This window comes from Mastomys coucha, unplaced genomic scaffold, assembly GCF_008632895.1.
Source record: "Mastomys coucha isolate ucsf_1 unplaced genomic scaffold, UCSF_Mcou_1 pScaffold23, whole genome shotgun sequence".
Classification (NCBI taxonomy): domain Eukaryota; kingdom Metazoa; phylum Chordata; class Mammalia; order Rodentia; family Muridae; genus Mastomys; species Mastomys coucha.
In genome coordinates, this window is record NW_022196906.1 from 70,299,229 (window position 1) to 70,314,510 (window position 15,282).

A 15,282-nucleotide genomic window follows, 5' to 3' on the forward strand; every position below is an offset into this window, starting at 1 on the left:
GGTGCCAAGCTGTTGCTAGCTTGGAATTTCACAGGGAAGCTACTTAAATCAGACAGACTATCTCCAAAGTAAGAGAAAGGGATCAGGCATGAGAGTTTACTATCAACAAAGTAAAATTAGAATTCTCATAGCAGCCACTTACGACAGACCACTTTACACATTATGAGGGAAGCTAGTTGACTCCCCCAGCAAATTGGGAATCTGTCACAAATTCTCCCAGGAGTCACTCCCAGGAACCAAAGTAATGTATTATTCATGAACGGTTAGCAAGAGTTGGACAATGAGTACAGAAGATTAACTTAGGGCTGGCGAGGAGATAGCTCAGTGGGAAAGAAGCATTGACCGCTCTTCCAAAGGAATCATTCTTACCTGGCTGTTTAGCTCAAAACTGGCTTTGATATAGCTGCACCTGCCTGGTTTCTGTCAAATTGCCCTGACTGTTTACCTAACTTCCTTTCATTTTCTGTATGACTATAAAAGCCTAGTGTGTGTGTGTGAGAGAGAGTGTATGCTGCTAGGCATTCAAGCTTCTACCCTCCTGCCACCAGCAGCCCCCAGACTCTGCCGGGCCCTTGTGGCCCCAGTGTTCTGAGCCCAGGGGTGCAGTGCAGGTCCTGAGGAGGCGGCTGCTGGTTTAGACCCATCACCGCCTGACTTTTCTTTTTCTTTTGTAATGACCATAAAGGTCTGATGCCTAATTTTGAGAATATACATTCAGATCCTGCACTTCCTTGTGTCGTGTCTGTCTGTCTGTCTGTCTGTCTGTCTGTCTGTCTGTCTGTCTGTCAATCAGCCAAAATTTTGCCTGCTTGTACCAGAACTTCACATTTTTCTCCCACAGGTTAAGGGGCCAAGGCTGCCCGGCCAGTGGCAACTCAGTGATAGGAGAGAGGCTTCTGAAGGGCAGTGTAGGCACCACCAGCTCCCCAGAAGCAAGGACAGCCAATTTACAAAGCTCGTTGTGTTTATGGTTCCAGGTGAGCATATATAACATATATATACAATTAGTTGAGTAATGCATTCCAATGATACCTTTGACTTGGGAGCATCTATGCCCTAAGAGCACCATGGGGCTCTGTAATTTGTTTTCAGGCTTGTGTTTGTGGTGGTAGTGGGGGTGGGGGTGTGGTGGTAGTGGTGGTGGTGGTGGTAGTGGGGGTGGGGGTGTGGTGGTGGTGGCAGCAAACAGACAAGTTGCAGGAACTCTAGTTCATAGCCTTTCCCCTTCTGGTAATTTTTATCTCTGTTTCTGTCATGATGCCAGGTCCTTTGCTCTCAGGCGAGATGACATGGCTAAGTCAAATCCAGTTTAGATAACTGGCATCTGGCATAAACTTTGACCTTGCTTTTGAATACTGTGTTGAACACATTTGGCTTCTTAACTATGTGATCATTTCTCTTTATTGAGTGAGCAATAGATGTCTGAAAACTCAAAAAAGTTAAAAATAAAAAGGGAAATATAAGTAGGGAGTAAATTATTGATAAATTCAATTGCGTGCATGTCTGTTTCTGTGCATGCATGTATGTGTGTGTCTTTATATGTGTGTCTGTGTGTAAGTGTGCGTATCTGTGTGTTTCTGTGTATTTGTGGGTAGGTGTGTATTGGTGTATGTGTATTTCTATATGTGTATCTCTGTGTCTTTGTGTAAGTGCATGTGTTTGTGTGCGTGCATGTATATGTGTATCAGCTTATGTCTGTGTGTGTATCTGTGTAAATGTGTGTTTGTGCATATCTCTGTGTGTGTTTATGTGTGAGTGTGTGTCTGTGTTTCTGTGTGTTTGTGTATATGTGTATCTGTGTGTGTCTGTCTGTTGTAGAAGAATTTTAACCCAGCAACATGGCTGCTCTTGCAAGTGATCACATCCAAAGATATGATCATGCTGGAATGAAGACACACCTGTATTACAGTATGATCAGTCTGTACACCTTTAATCCCTAACAATGGAGGTAAGGTTAGTTTGTAGAAGGAAGCAGCCATGTTTGAAAATGACTTCTGGGGCTGGAGAGATGGCTCAGAGGTTAAGAGCACTGATTGCTCTTCCGAAGGTCCTGAGTTCAAATCCCAGCAACCACATGGTGGCTCACAACCATCCGTAATGAGATCTGACTCCCTCTTCTGGAGTGTCTGAAAACAGCTACAGTGTACTTACATATAATAATAAATAAAAAAATCTAAAAAAAAAAGATTACTTAAAAAAAAAAAAGAAAAAAAAGAAAATGACTTCTAATTCCACAAAGTGAAGAGTCAGAAAAAGATTGGACAGAATGAGTCAGAGATAGGAAATGCCGAACTCACACAAGAAAGGAAAAGAAGCTACTTAAGAGCAGCAAGAGAGAGGGGGGTGGGGTGGGGAAAGGGGTGGTGTAGTATGTGTGTGAGTACATGTGTATGGATATTTTACTGGGACAGTTTTACAAAGACAGGTTACAGAGTGAATAACCTAGACACAGATGAAGACAGAACAAGCCAGAGAAGGAGAAGGAGCCAGAAGATTAGAACAGATTGCCAGAGTTAGTATGAGTCCAGGCAGAGCAACTGAGTCAGAAGCCAAGAGAAGCCAGATTGAGTCAGTCAACTTGGAAGATTAGATTTTACAAAGGCTAGAAGCTTCCAGGCTTAGGCTTAGGGATAGTTAGAACAGAGAAGGAAACACTCTGGGCTCAGCCAGAGCCACGTATTCACACAGCCTCAGTGTGGATCTCATCTCTTCACTTCATCTGAGGAAATAAAAGTGACATTTACTCTGTGTGTGTCTGTGTGAGTGTGTGTGAATGTGTGAGTGTGTATGTATGTGAGTGTGTTTGTGTGTGTGTGTATATGAGTGAGAGTATGTATTTGTGTGTGTGTGTTTGTGTCTATGTGTATACTTGGTCCTGAGGATTAAATCCAGGTGCATTATGCAAGCATTCTGCCACTGCTATACCCCAGGCTAAACTCAGTGACTCTTATACCCCTTTTCAACCTCTTTTTTTTTTTTTTTTTGTGACATTGGGTCTTACAGAGAGGGGAAAGGGAGGGCAGAAAGTGGTAAAATTGTATTTCAATTAAAATCTTTTCTTTAAAAGCAGCTGTTTCTCAGAGCATCAAGGATATGAAGAGACCTGGGTTTATTCCGTGCCTAACAGAGAATTACTAGTGGAAACAACATCATATGACAAACATCCAAGGAGGTGCTCAGGTGACTAGCATGCCGAAACAGGGCCTCTCAGATCTTCAGGGGCTGGAGGCAGTGGGAAGTAGGTTCAGATCTATGTTCAACCCATTGGAGTCTTTTCCAGAGCACCACATCTCTGATTATAAAATGTAAACCCAAGAGGAAATAAGGATTCTACATAGAAAAACCTCAGCTTCTATACAGCTTTACTTTTCGTAAGGTATTTATGGCAAGAGAGCTCTATTTTACTCAATTTCTAAGGGATTAACTACTATAAATTCAGCACATCCTAATACTCCTGGGCTGGTAAATCTTTAACTGCCGAATTAGTTTTTAAGCTATATTGTTTTTGCTGGGACAGTTGGAAGGCTCAGGTTGCCTGCCATTTTCACAGGCTGCTGTAGATGCGTTTGATGGCGTTGGCTTCGTCCTTATCGAGGATGCCTTTCTCCACATAAGCATCAGCTTGTTGGTTGATAAAGTCCCTCATCTTTGAAAGGTCGTAATCTAGAAAAGATAATTAGAGTCTTGTGAGCAAAGATCAAGAAGAGAGAAGATCCCATCGCAGTGTTTATCATTAAGAGATGTCTTGTGCAGTAGGCAGATTCCCAGCCTTGATCTCCACACTGAAGGATAAGAAGTTCTGGGTTTGGGCCATGCTGTGCTGTTTAAAGTGTTTCTGGGTACCGTATTATCTCTCCACCACAAACCCCGGGGGGATATACCCTCACATGTGACCAACAGAGGAAAAAGGCTCATAGACCAGGGCTTAGCAAAGTTTAATGTATGTGCAGCATGAGGGGCTCATGGAGAGTTGTTCACACTCAGGTCTAGGGTGAAGACCCAAGCTTTGCATTTTAAGCAAACTTCCAGGAGGTGTTGCTGCTGAATCAGGAATGGTCAGTGTCTTAGTTAGGGTTTCCATTGCTGTGAAAAGACACCATGACCAAGGCAACTCTTAGAAAGGCAACATTTAATTAGGGCTAGCTTACAGGTTCAGAGGTTCAGCTCATTATCATCAAGGCAGGAAGCATGGCAGAGTGCAGGCACTGGAGGAGCTGGGAATTCTACATCTTGATCAGAAGGCAACCAGGAAAGATACTGACTCCCACAGGGGGCCGAGCTTAAGCAGTAGGGGCCCTCAAAGCCTGACCCCCTGTGACATACTTCCTCTAACAAGGCCACACCTCCTAATAGTGCAACTCCCTATGGACCTAGGGGGGCTCATTTTCATTCAAACCATCACAGACACAGTGCCCAGTTTGTGATTTACTTTTTGAAAAGCACACCTCTTTTTCCTTTTTTTTCTTTAGGACTTTATAATCAGCACCTGGGAGGTAGAGGCAGGAGAATCAGATGACATCAGTTCGATGTCATCTTCTACTATTTAGTAAGTTCAAGGCCAGCTTTGGCTACCTGAGGCCTTGTTTTAAAAAACAAAAACCAAGAGGTGTGTGGTTTAAATGAGAAATGCCCACCAGAATCTCATGTGTTTCAGCACTTGATCCCCAGTTGGTGGTGCTTGGATCATGAAATTCTTAGGAGACATAGCCTTGCTAGGGGGTGAATGTCACTGGGGCAGGGTTTAAGTGTTGATCGCCTTGCCTTACTTGAGGTTCTTATTCATTTTCTGCTTTTTATGTGTATTGGCTGATTTTGTGTGTCAACTTGACACAGGCTGGAGTTATCACAGAGAAAGGAGCTTCAGCTGAGGAAATGCCTCTATGAGATCCAGCTATAAGGCATTTCCTCAATTATTGATCAAGGGTGGAAGGGCCCATTGTGGGTGGTACCATCCCTGGGCTAGTAGTCTTGGGTTCTATAAGAAAGCAAGCTGAGCAATCCAGGGGAAGCAAGCCAGTAACATCCCTCCATGGCCGCTGTATCAGCTCCTGCTTCCTGACCTGCTTGAGTTCCAGTCCTGACTTCCTCTGGTGATCAACAGCAATGTGGAAGTGTAAGCTCAATAAACCCTTTCCTCCCCAACTTGCTTCTTGGTCATGACGTCTGTGCAGGAATAGAAACCCTGACTAAGACACTGTGAGTGGATAAGATGTGATTAACCAGCTTCCTGCTTTAGCTGTTCGCTACGCTACCATGCATCTCTTGACATTACGGACTCTCCCTGGAGCTGTAAGCCTGAATTACCTCCTTCTGTAAGTTGCTTTTGGTCGAGGTATTTTAACTCAGCCACAGAAAAGTCAACAACACAGTTAAAGATCTTATCCTCCTCATTACCACATCACACAGATTTTTCCTTTCCTGGGTTTTAGAATGAGATGTAGGTCAAGCAGACCCCTCACAAACATGGAAGCAGCAGAGGCTGAAGGTCAGAACTATAGTAAGTTTTCCTGTCTACATAGCTGCAGCCGTGGCATGTCCGAAGCACCTGGACCTCCAGAGGCATTGAGAGACACCCACCCCACGCATGCCACTGGCTGAACACACCACACCCTGGGCATCACTCTGGACCACTCCACCTGAACACGCCCTGGGCATCACTCTGGACCACTCCAGCTGAACACGCCCTGGGCATCACTCTGGACCACTCCAGCTGAACACGCCCTGGGCATCACTCTGGACTGCTGCTCTCCTCACAGCCTGCAGGTTTCTCCCCCCTCTTCATTTCCTCTGCTTGCTGGCATTTCAAGTCCTTGTCTTTTCTGCTCCAGATCTTGGCCTCCTCTTGCCCTCCAGGGCCTGATTTTTCAGTCTGTAACCACTCTACGGCTGGCTGCTTTTCTTTTGAGAACAAATTAGCTTTTAACTTAGGCTCCTGTTGCTAAAACTGTCTTCTTCCATTGCGGAGTGTACAAGCCTCTTCCTGGCCTATACCTGTCAGCTGCCCCTCCCCACAGGCATGCAGGTTCCTGGGGAAATACACAGCTCTTGTTCCCAGAACACAATAGCCTCTTGCCCAGTCATTTATTGTACCTACTTCTTCTCCCTCCCCAGGAGCTTCTTCCTCCCTGCAGCCCTACTCCCAAACCATCTCTGCTGCCTGGATGACCCACCCTATCCTCTCAGCTCCTCCGTGCTCCTTTGCTTACTACTGAGGACATATTCTGAGCAGACCCATGGTACCAGGGCCCCATGATACCCGGGAGGCTGCCTGTGTGTGTGTGTGTGTAATGGTGGTGGTGGTGGGTGCTACATATTCTTCCTTTCCATCTTTGAAACTCTGAATTAGGTCTGGGTCTTAATAAGTGAGGAACTCGCTCTGTGAACACAGAATATAACCTAGCACGTACTTATAAAATACCTGTTTAAAATACTTCAAAAGTCAGGTGAGGTGTCTGACTTCTGTAATTCCAGCACTGAGGAAGCAGAGGCAGGAGGATTGCTGTGGTTTTGACAACAGCCTGGTATATAAAGCAAGACCCTATCTCAAAATAAACAAACAAACCCAAGTAACCAACAACAAACTGAAGGAATCCGGTGTAGGGGTAAGATAGGAGAGTCAAAGGATCAAACTCTGATCTCTATCAAGATGGGTGCTGGAAACGTGGGGACGCTACATTGTTCATTTTACCTTTTTGATAATAAAATAGAAAATACTCTGAAAGGCTGATTCAAATAAAAAGAAATGAAGTTTCATATCTCAACACAATAAAAACTATACAAACCAAACTACAGCCACCCTTACACTAAATAGAGAAAACCTGAAAACTTTCCTTCTGACATCGAGGATGCGATAGGGTGAGTACTCTATCCACTTTTACTCAATATAGTTTTTTTTTGTTTTTTGTTTTGTTTTGTTTTTTTAGTAATCACAGAGCAATAAAGCAAGATAAAGAAAAGCAACAAAAGCCAGAAAAGATAGAACTGAAATTATCCCTATTTCCGAGGACACCATAACATTGCACCATTACTATCAGATCTAACAAACATTTCAACAAAGTAATACCATGCAAAAAGCAGTAACCTGTCTATAACATAAGAACCTTCCTGAGGAGGAGACACAGAGAGTGTCGCATCCATAGCAGTTTCAAAAGACCGACCAACCAACCAAAAAAAAAAAAAAAAAAAAAAAAAAGAAAGAAAGAAAGAAAGAAAGAAAGAAAAAAACCTACCAAAGTAGGTACGGTGGTGCACACCTTCCATCTCAGCACTAGAGAGGCAGAGCAAGCAGGTGTCTGTAAGTTCAAGGACAGCCTGGTCTACATAGTGGGGTTCAGGTCAGCCAGAGACATTTTGATACTTTGTCTAAACAAACAAATGAACAAACAAACAAAACCCCTTAAGACAGTAACAGAAGAAACAGACAAAAGCCCCACCTAGGGGTATACCTGAGAAAGCCCCACCTATGGGTATTCCTGAGAAAGCCCCACCTAGGGGTGTACCTGAGAAAGCTGCACTTAGGGGTATACCCGAGAAAGCCCCACCTAGGGGTGTACCTGAGAAAGCCCCACCTAGGGGTGTACCCGAGAAAGCCCCACCTAGGGGTATACCTGAGTAACCTAAGGAACCAAGGAAGTGAAGGAAACCAGAAGATGGACAGGCGTCTCATGCTCATGGACCAGAAGGGTTAGTATTGTGAACATGGCTATGCTACCAAAGGCAGTATACAGAGTCAATGCGATCCCCATCAGATTCCAATGACAGTCTTCACAGAGCTAGAGAAGAATCTTAGATCTCACACGGTGAGCCCGAAAGACAAGCAGAAAGACTAATGCTGGAAATATAATACCTGATCTATTCTATTACAGAGCCATAATAGCAAACATGGTGTGGTGCCAATACAAAAGGAGAGATGGAGACAAATAGAATAGAATACGAGACCCAGATATAAGCGCTCTAGCTCCAGCCACCTAGTTTTTGATAATTGGCATTCAAAGCATACACTGGGAGAAGATAATCCTCCTCAACAAATGGTGCTGAAAAAAAAAAACAAAACAACAACTGGATTTCCACAGAGGAATGAAATTAAGTGTACACTTCTAACCTTGCACAAATATGAATTCAAAATGATCAAAGATCTTTTTACAAATCTTTTACAATTATTTTAGGTGTATGGATGTTTTGCTGGCTTGTAGGTCTGTATCACTGGAGGCCATTGGATCTCTTGGAATGGAGTTACAGATAGTTGAGAGCTGGCATGGGGGTGCTGGGAATTGAACCTGGGTCCCCTGAGCAGCAAGTATTTTAAAGTACTGAATCATTTCTATAGCCTCAAATAAAAGACCTTAATATAAAAGCTGAAATGTTGAAACTGCTAGAGAAAAACGAGAGCATTTCCAGATACAGGCACATGCAAGCACGCTCTGGAAAGGATCCCAGTGCTACAAGAAACACCTCCAGGACACAACAAGTGAGATCACGTAGAGTTAGAAAGTTTCTATAAAGTTGTCACTGGGGTGAAAAGACAGACAGGATGGGAGGAAGTCTTTGTCAACTATACAGCAGACAGGAAGTTAATACAAAGAGCTACAAAAGTTAAATGTCAAAAATCTAAATCATGGCATCTGGGGGATGGATCAATTGATAACGTGCTGGCCGAGCAGGCACGAGGACCTGAGCTCAGAGCTCACACACCCATGGGAAGAGCTAGGTGTGATGGAGCACACCTGTAATCCCAGCACTGGGGAGGCAGAGACAGGCAGGTGGGGTTTGGTTTGGTTGATTTTGTTTGAGACAGGGTCTCACCATGTGGATCTGAGTGTCTTGGAACTAACTATATAGATCAGGCTGGCCTCAAACACAGAGATCCACCCACCTTGCTTCCTGAGTGCTGTGATTAAAATTGTGTGCCTCCACACCTGGCTGAGATAGGTAGCTTCTTGAAGCTCAACCAGTCTTGCCAACTGGCTAGATTCAGGCTCAATGAGAGACTCGATATCTATCTATCTATCTATCTATCTATCTATCTATCTATCTATCTATCTATCTATCTATAGGTATATAGTCAGTGAGATGGCTCAGTAGGTAAAGGTGCTTGCCGTCTTAGTGTCAAGCTTGGCTACTTGAGTTTGACTCCTAGGACTCCATAGTAGCAGGACAGAACTGACTCCTGCAAGCTGTCCTCTTATCTCTAGAGACCTACCATGGCATGCATATAGACCCCCCCTCAAGTTTAATAAAAAAAATAAAATGAAAAGCAATTAAGGGAGACATTTGATGCCACCTCTGGCCTCCCACATATACACATGTGTAAATCCACCCACACAAATAAAAATCATTCTGTCAATAAAAGGGGAAAATGGCCCGAACAGTCAGTTTTTCTTTTTTGCTTGCTTGTTTGCTTTTTTTGTTTGTTTGTTTTTTGAGACAGGGTTTCTCTGTATAGCTCTGGCTGTCCTGGAACTCACTCTGTAGACCAGGCTGACCTCAAATTCAGAAATCCACCTGCCTTTGTCTCCCAAGTGCTGGGATTAAAGGCGTGCGCCAACACTGCCCAGTGTTTGTTTGCTTTTCTGAGACAGAGTTTCACTGTTTAACTCTGACTGTCCTGGAACCCACTATTTAGACCAGTCTGGCTTCAAACACCCAGAGATCCAAATGGGCAATTCTTTAAAAAAGGAGCAAAAATGGCTAATGAATACTTGACAATATGTTTTACATCTTTAGCCATCTCTCCTTGGTCAGAGTGCCTAACAATAAAAAGAAACAGAAAATATTTGAGGATGTCAGGGAAGAAGTTATGCATTGCTAGGGGAACATAAACCTTTGTGTCACCATGGAAACCAGCATGGTGCTTTCTTAAAAACCTGCAAATAATATCCTTTGACTATAAACCCAACAATGATATGGATGGTTCATATGGTGGTCCTAAGTCCTGCCACAAGAATATGTGTACATCCATGTTTATTACTGTACCTACCATGTGTAATCAGTCTAGATGCCTGTTAACAGATGAGTGGGTAACAATGTAGTTCACATGCACAATGACATTTTATTCAGTTGTAAAGAAAATGAAATTATGAGAATTGCAGGAAAGTGAATGAAACCATAGATCATTGTGTTAAAACAGACCCAGACAGATAAGTAGCATGTTTTTCTCTCAGATGCATGTCCTTGATTTTTAACTTTGTGTGTGTGTGTGTGTGTGTGTGTGTGTGTGTGTGTGTGTGTGTGTGTTTGAAACTAGAAAGGGAATCATGAAAGGGGAAGAAGAGGTCTTATGGGAGACAAGGGTAATGGAACATATGTGATAAGAGGGTAGCGTGGAGCTGCCAAAGGAGAGGACCAGCAGGAGGTGGGGAGAAGACAAAGATGGATGAAGTAGGGAGAGAGACCAATAAGAACAAAGTATTTTGAAAATGCTATGTTAAAACCCATTACTGGGGTTGGTGTGGTGTGGTGTCATACACTTTTAATTTCAGAGCTAGGGATGCAGAGGCAGGTGAAACTCTGTGAGTTTGAGGCCAGTCTGGTCTACTCAGAAAGTTCTCGGCTAGTCAAGGCTGCACCGTGGGACCTTGTCTTAAAAGTAAAACAAACAAGCAGGCAAAATCATTTCTCTCTGCAATAAGTTTAAAAAAACCAAACAAACCGAAAACCAACTGAAAAAGAAGTGGGAGTTATAATGCCCTTGATACCTAAGAGTCTTTGAGTTTGAGAGGAGACTTTAACTCAGTCTTTTTTGACCTCAAGGACTGTAGATAAAAAGAGCCCCGTGGAGCTGGGTAGAGTCTGTGATGCATGGCTACAGCCAGTCCCTACCTTCTTTGTTGCCCTTCTTGTTATGTTTCTTCAGCCATTCGATGTTTTTTCTAATGGCTTCCAAGTAGGCTTCTGTCTTCCCTGGAAAAGGTGAGAGAGTCAGATCAAACACACAGAAGATTTCCCTGTACCTCTTTCTAGGACACGTGTGCACTCATGTGATTGTGTGTAGGGAGTTTTTTTTTTTTTTAATGAGAATACTTTTGAATAAGATTTCAGACTCAGACAGTTGGTAAGGATCAAGGATAGTTAGTTACATCCCACACAAATTTAGTTTGATGTCTGCTTAAGCTCTTAAAAGATGTAGAGGCTGGGAACTGAACTCAGATTCTCTGCAAGAGCACTCTATGCTCATAACCGCTGGGTGATTTCTTCAGCCTCTGCTTAGACATTTTGATTCCATTTGCCAGATAGGTGGATCCCTGTGATTCTTAGATTGGGTGATTTCAGGTTAGGGATTCTTCTGAGGAACAGTCTCAAGTCAAAGGATAAGTTAGAATGGCAGACATTTATCACCTCCATCTTTTGAAGGTTTCCAATCTCTGGCTGTAGGGTAAGTCCCTTTTACAACCCTAAGCCCAGTTTTGAGAGGCAATAAGTCAACATTTGGATGAGAAGGTGGGACCAGGCCTTTGGTTTGGTCAACAACCTTTGGAGGCAGCCATATTATCATCCTTTATTTCACAGATGGAGAAGCTGAGGCACACAGAGAGAAAATAAAGCAATATCATATATACACATCTCTATGCATGCATATATATGTATATACATACATACATACATACATACTATGCATGCACACATGTAAACACACAGCTAGTTCATTCCAGAGCCAGGACTGAACTTGGGGGAATCTGATGACAGTTGATGTACAGTGTATCACTGCCTTAAGCTCTGTCAGGGTTCTAGTTTCTACAATAGCATTTACGAGGACTCTGAAGAGCTTTCTTCTTGGCCCGAAGCCCATGCAGACTTCACTGCTATGACCTCATGCTATCAGGTTCCCAGTGAAGTGCTGAGAAACATCTATAGAAAGGGATAAATGGACCATAAAAGAGGTCTTCCACAATTTTCAGCCCCTATTCAACATCTCCACCTATGCGGAGGGGGCTTTGGTTTCAATGGCTTGTTTGCATGGATATAAGATAATGGGGCTGGCAAGATGGCTCAGTGGGTTATAGGCACTTGGTTTAAAAACCCAATGACTGGCATGTGATCCCAAAAGCCCATAGGAAGTGGGTAGGGGGAACTGGTGCTTTCTTTGACCTCCTCTGACCTCCTCATAGATGCCTACACCATACGCCCTCTCATAAATATAATAAGAATACATTAAAAAATTAAGTAAAAGAATCAGACCATGTACAAAACAATGTCCCCTGGTTAGTGTTAACCATTCAGTTCATTCTTCATGGACACTACCACTGTCTGTCACTTGCTGGCAAGATAACCAACAGGATTTGGAAACTTTAAGACAAGGTCTCTCGGTGTTCCCTGGAACTTTCTATATAGATAAGGTTGGTCTCCAACATGTGGCTATCCTCCTGCTTCTGCCTTTTGTGTGTTTCGATTATGTTGTGAGCCACCATGCTTCCTTCTGGACTTAGTAATATAGTGATTTCTATATCAAAATAATTTTACCCAGATGAAGCATTTTGAACAAATTTTAGTGCAGTATAGACTATTTCAAACTTATTTTTTTCTTGTAAAGTGTTTAAATCAAGTTACTGATCCTCACATGATTTATTTTAATACTTAGATAACAATTTATCATTAGCATATTAGATAATTAGAACTTCTGAGACCTTTGAGTGTATCTTAATACATTCTTCTTTAAATATTTTTTTTATAATAATCTAAAGCATTCTTTGGATACCATATTACAATGGGGAAAGCTTATGTGAGAAAAAGAAAATCAATGCCCGCCATGTAAATGCTACATTAAAAATGCTGGATTAGAAAGGTTAAAAATATTTTGAGGGCCTGAGGATGTAGTTCAGTTTATAGAGTATTTGCTTAGCAAGTACAAAGCCCTAGGTTCTATCTTCAGCACCACACAAGCCTGGGTTGGTAGTCCATACCTTTAATCTTAGTATTTGTTCTATCTTCAGCACCACACAAGCCAGGGTTGGTAGTCCATACCTGTAATCTTAGTATTTGGGAAGTGGAGGCAAGAGGATCTGGAATTTTCCATTTCCTAGTGAGTTCAAAGCCAGCCTGGCACATATAAGACCCTAGAGGGGAAAGGGGAAGATGGGTTTTGATGGCTCACAACAATTCTAGCATGAGGAGGTGGAGGAGGGGGCAGTGGTGGGGGTGGGAATGATGATCTCTGTGAATTTGAAGCCAGAATGGCCTACATGTTGAGTTCCAGGACAGCCAGAACTACCTAGTAATACCCAACTTTAAAAAAAAAAAACAACACAGCATACATTCTTGACCTTTGGGCCCCCATTTTACAGATTAGTTTTTATTTTATGTGTATTGAGTAGTTTTCTACATGGATGCGAGTGCACTGTGGGCCTGGTGCCCGAGGAAGCCAGAGGAGGGGGCGGAACTCCATGGAAGTGGACTTACATGATGGCTATGAACTGCCTTGCTGGGCATGGCCTCTGGGCAATCTGACAGAGCAGGGAGTGCTCTTAACCACTGAGTCCCCACGTCTCCCTTTCTTCACACATGATAACAGGACAGCCCTCAACTGATAGAGAACAAAATGACACATCAATACTTCAGCTTCCTCAGGCATGTTCACACAGTCCCCTGGGTGGTATGGCTTTGCTGTCCACTGACAAACGCTGATAACGAACATATCCAGGGGTGAGGAACGAAGCATCAGAATTATTAATAAATAATCCTGAGGTGGTTCTAATGAGGGTGGCAGCTGGAAGTCTGGCAGCTGGTGCCACCGGTGCTGAGCCTGCCACACATTTCCTGGGACCTGGGCTAGAGCAGGAGCCCAGTCAGGTGTCCTCTGCTCTTGGAGAGGAGCAGCTGGCTTTTATTTACATTTTCTCTTCCTTGAGCTGTAAAGTAAATCTTCTATTTATGCAGTGTTCACTGAAAGCCCACGAGAGTCCACTTTGGAACGCTGGGCTATTTTTTTTTTTTTCGATTTATTTCAGCAGTCTTTGGAAAAGAATAGCTCACGGCTGAGGTAATACAACTTGAGCCTTAAAACACATGCTGAAGTAGATGGAAGGGAGCCAGAGTCAAGACTCAGCCAGCTTCTCTGGCTGTTCTGGTCTTCAGTGCTATAAGAGAAATAACCCTTCTTGTTCATGGCTCTGCTGGCCCTAATGTGCAGCCCTGACTTCCCCCTGTCCTGAAGAAAAGTAAAAATCCATAGGATTACTCTACTGAGTACAGTGGACCCTAGAGACATTAGAGCTTCAAGAACATTTACAACAACAACAATACAAACAACAACATAAGGAACCCTCCCCACGACATACAAAATGGACCAGCAAATAAGGGCAACTTGCTGTCAAGTCTAACAGCTTGAGTTCAATCCCCCCAGGTCCATATGGTGGAAGGAGAGAACTGACCCCCGAAAGTTATTCTTTGACTTCTATGTGCCTGCTATGGTGTGTGCTCCTGCCATCAAACAAACAAACAAACAAACGAATGATAAAAAACCCCAAGTGTTTATAAGACTTTTTGTGTAATGCTTAAAACCATGTAAATATTACATGACTACAGTGTGAGTTACATGTATAGCCGCTGGCATGAACACCAAGAAGGGACACAAAACCACCCATTAAGAATGAAACTCAGTTGGTAGAGTTCATGCCATGTGAGAAACCTGGGTTTGATCCCTATCACCACACACTTTGAAATGGTAATGTGTGACTGTAATCCCAGCACTCAGGAGTTCAAGGTCATTCTCAGTTACATAGGGAGTTTGAGGCCAGCTAGAGATACAAGAGACATTGAGAAAAGAAGGAGGAGGAGGAATAAAGAGGAAGAAAAAAGAAGGGGAAAGAGCAGGAAAAGGATAAAGAATAGTATTTCTCCACAGTATTTACATGCCCACAAGACGCAGTTACAAACACTGATAGGCCCTGGATTAGGAGTCAGGCGTCATGAGTTCAAGGCCCAGCTTTACTATTCTCTGGTCATGTGCTCTTATGTTAGTCAATTCATTTCTTGTGTGTTGCTTTCTGGTTTGTTAAGGGGTGAATTCTGGAAAGGCAGTTTATAGTTTTACAAAGGAGGAGATACTTTTGATGTCTTTCAGCAATGTGGGTTGATATAAAACCTCCCAAGTTTGTTTGGGCTCCCATCTCATTTGCTAGCTCAGAGAAGCCCAGACTGTGTCAGGATGTATTTAACAGAAGGCCCTGGGACTCAAGGCATACAATGGTTTGTCCTTAGGTTGCTTTAGAAGGAACGTCCTCGGCTGGGCGGTGGTGGTGCACGCCTTTAATCCCAGCACTTGGGAGGCAGAGGCAGGCAGATTTCTGA

The 15,282-nt window shown here is 43.2% G+C and overlaps 1 protein-coding gene across 1 annotated transcript in view; it reads right to left on the minus strand.

Annotated features, from left to right (window-relative positions):
* Nucleotides 1-2,954: 2,954 nt before the first annotated feature.
* The window catches only part of Scg3 (secretogranin III), a 39,910-nt gene continuing 27,582 nt past the window's right edge, over nt 2,955-15,282 (minus strand). The window contains exons 11-12 of the mRNA XM_031344560.1: nt 10,819-10,899; nt 2,955-3,663 (exon numbers count right to left, since the gene is read on the minus strand). Of these exons, the coding sequence (XP_031200420.1) occupies nt 3,545-3,663; nt 10,819-10,899 (200 nt within the window). The 3' untranslated portion in view covers nt 2,955-3,544. The remainder of the gene's footprint in view (nt 3,664-10,818; nt 10,900-15,282) is intronic.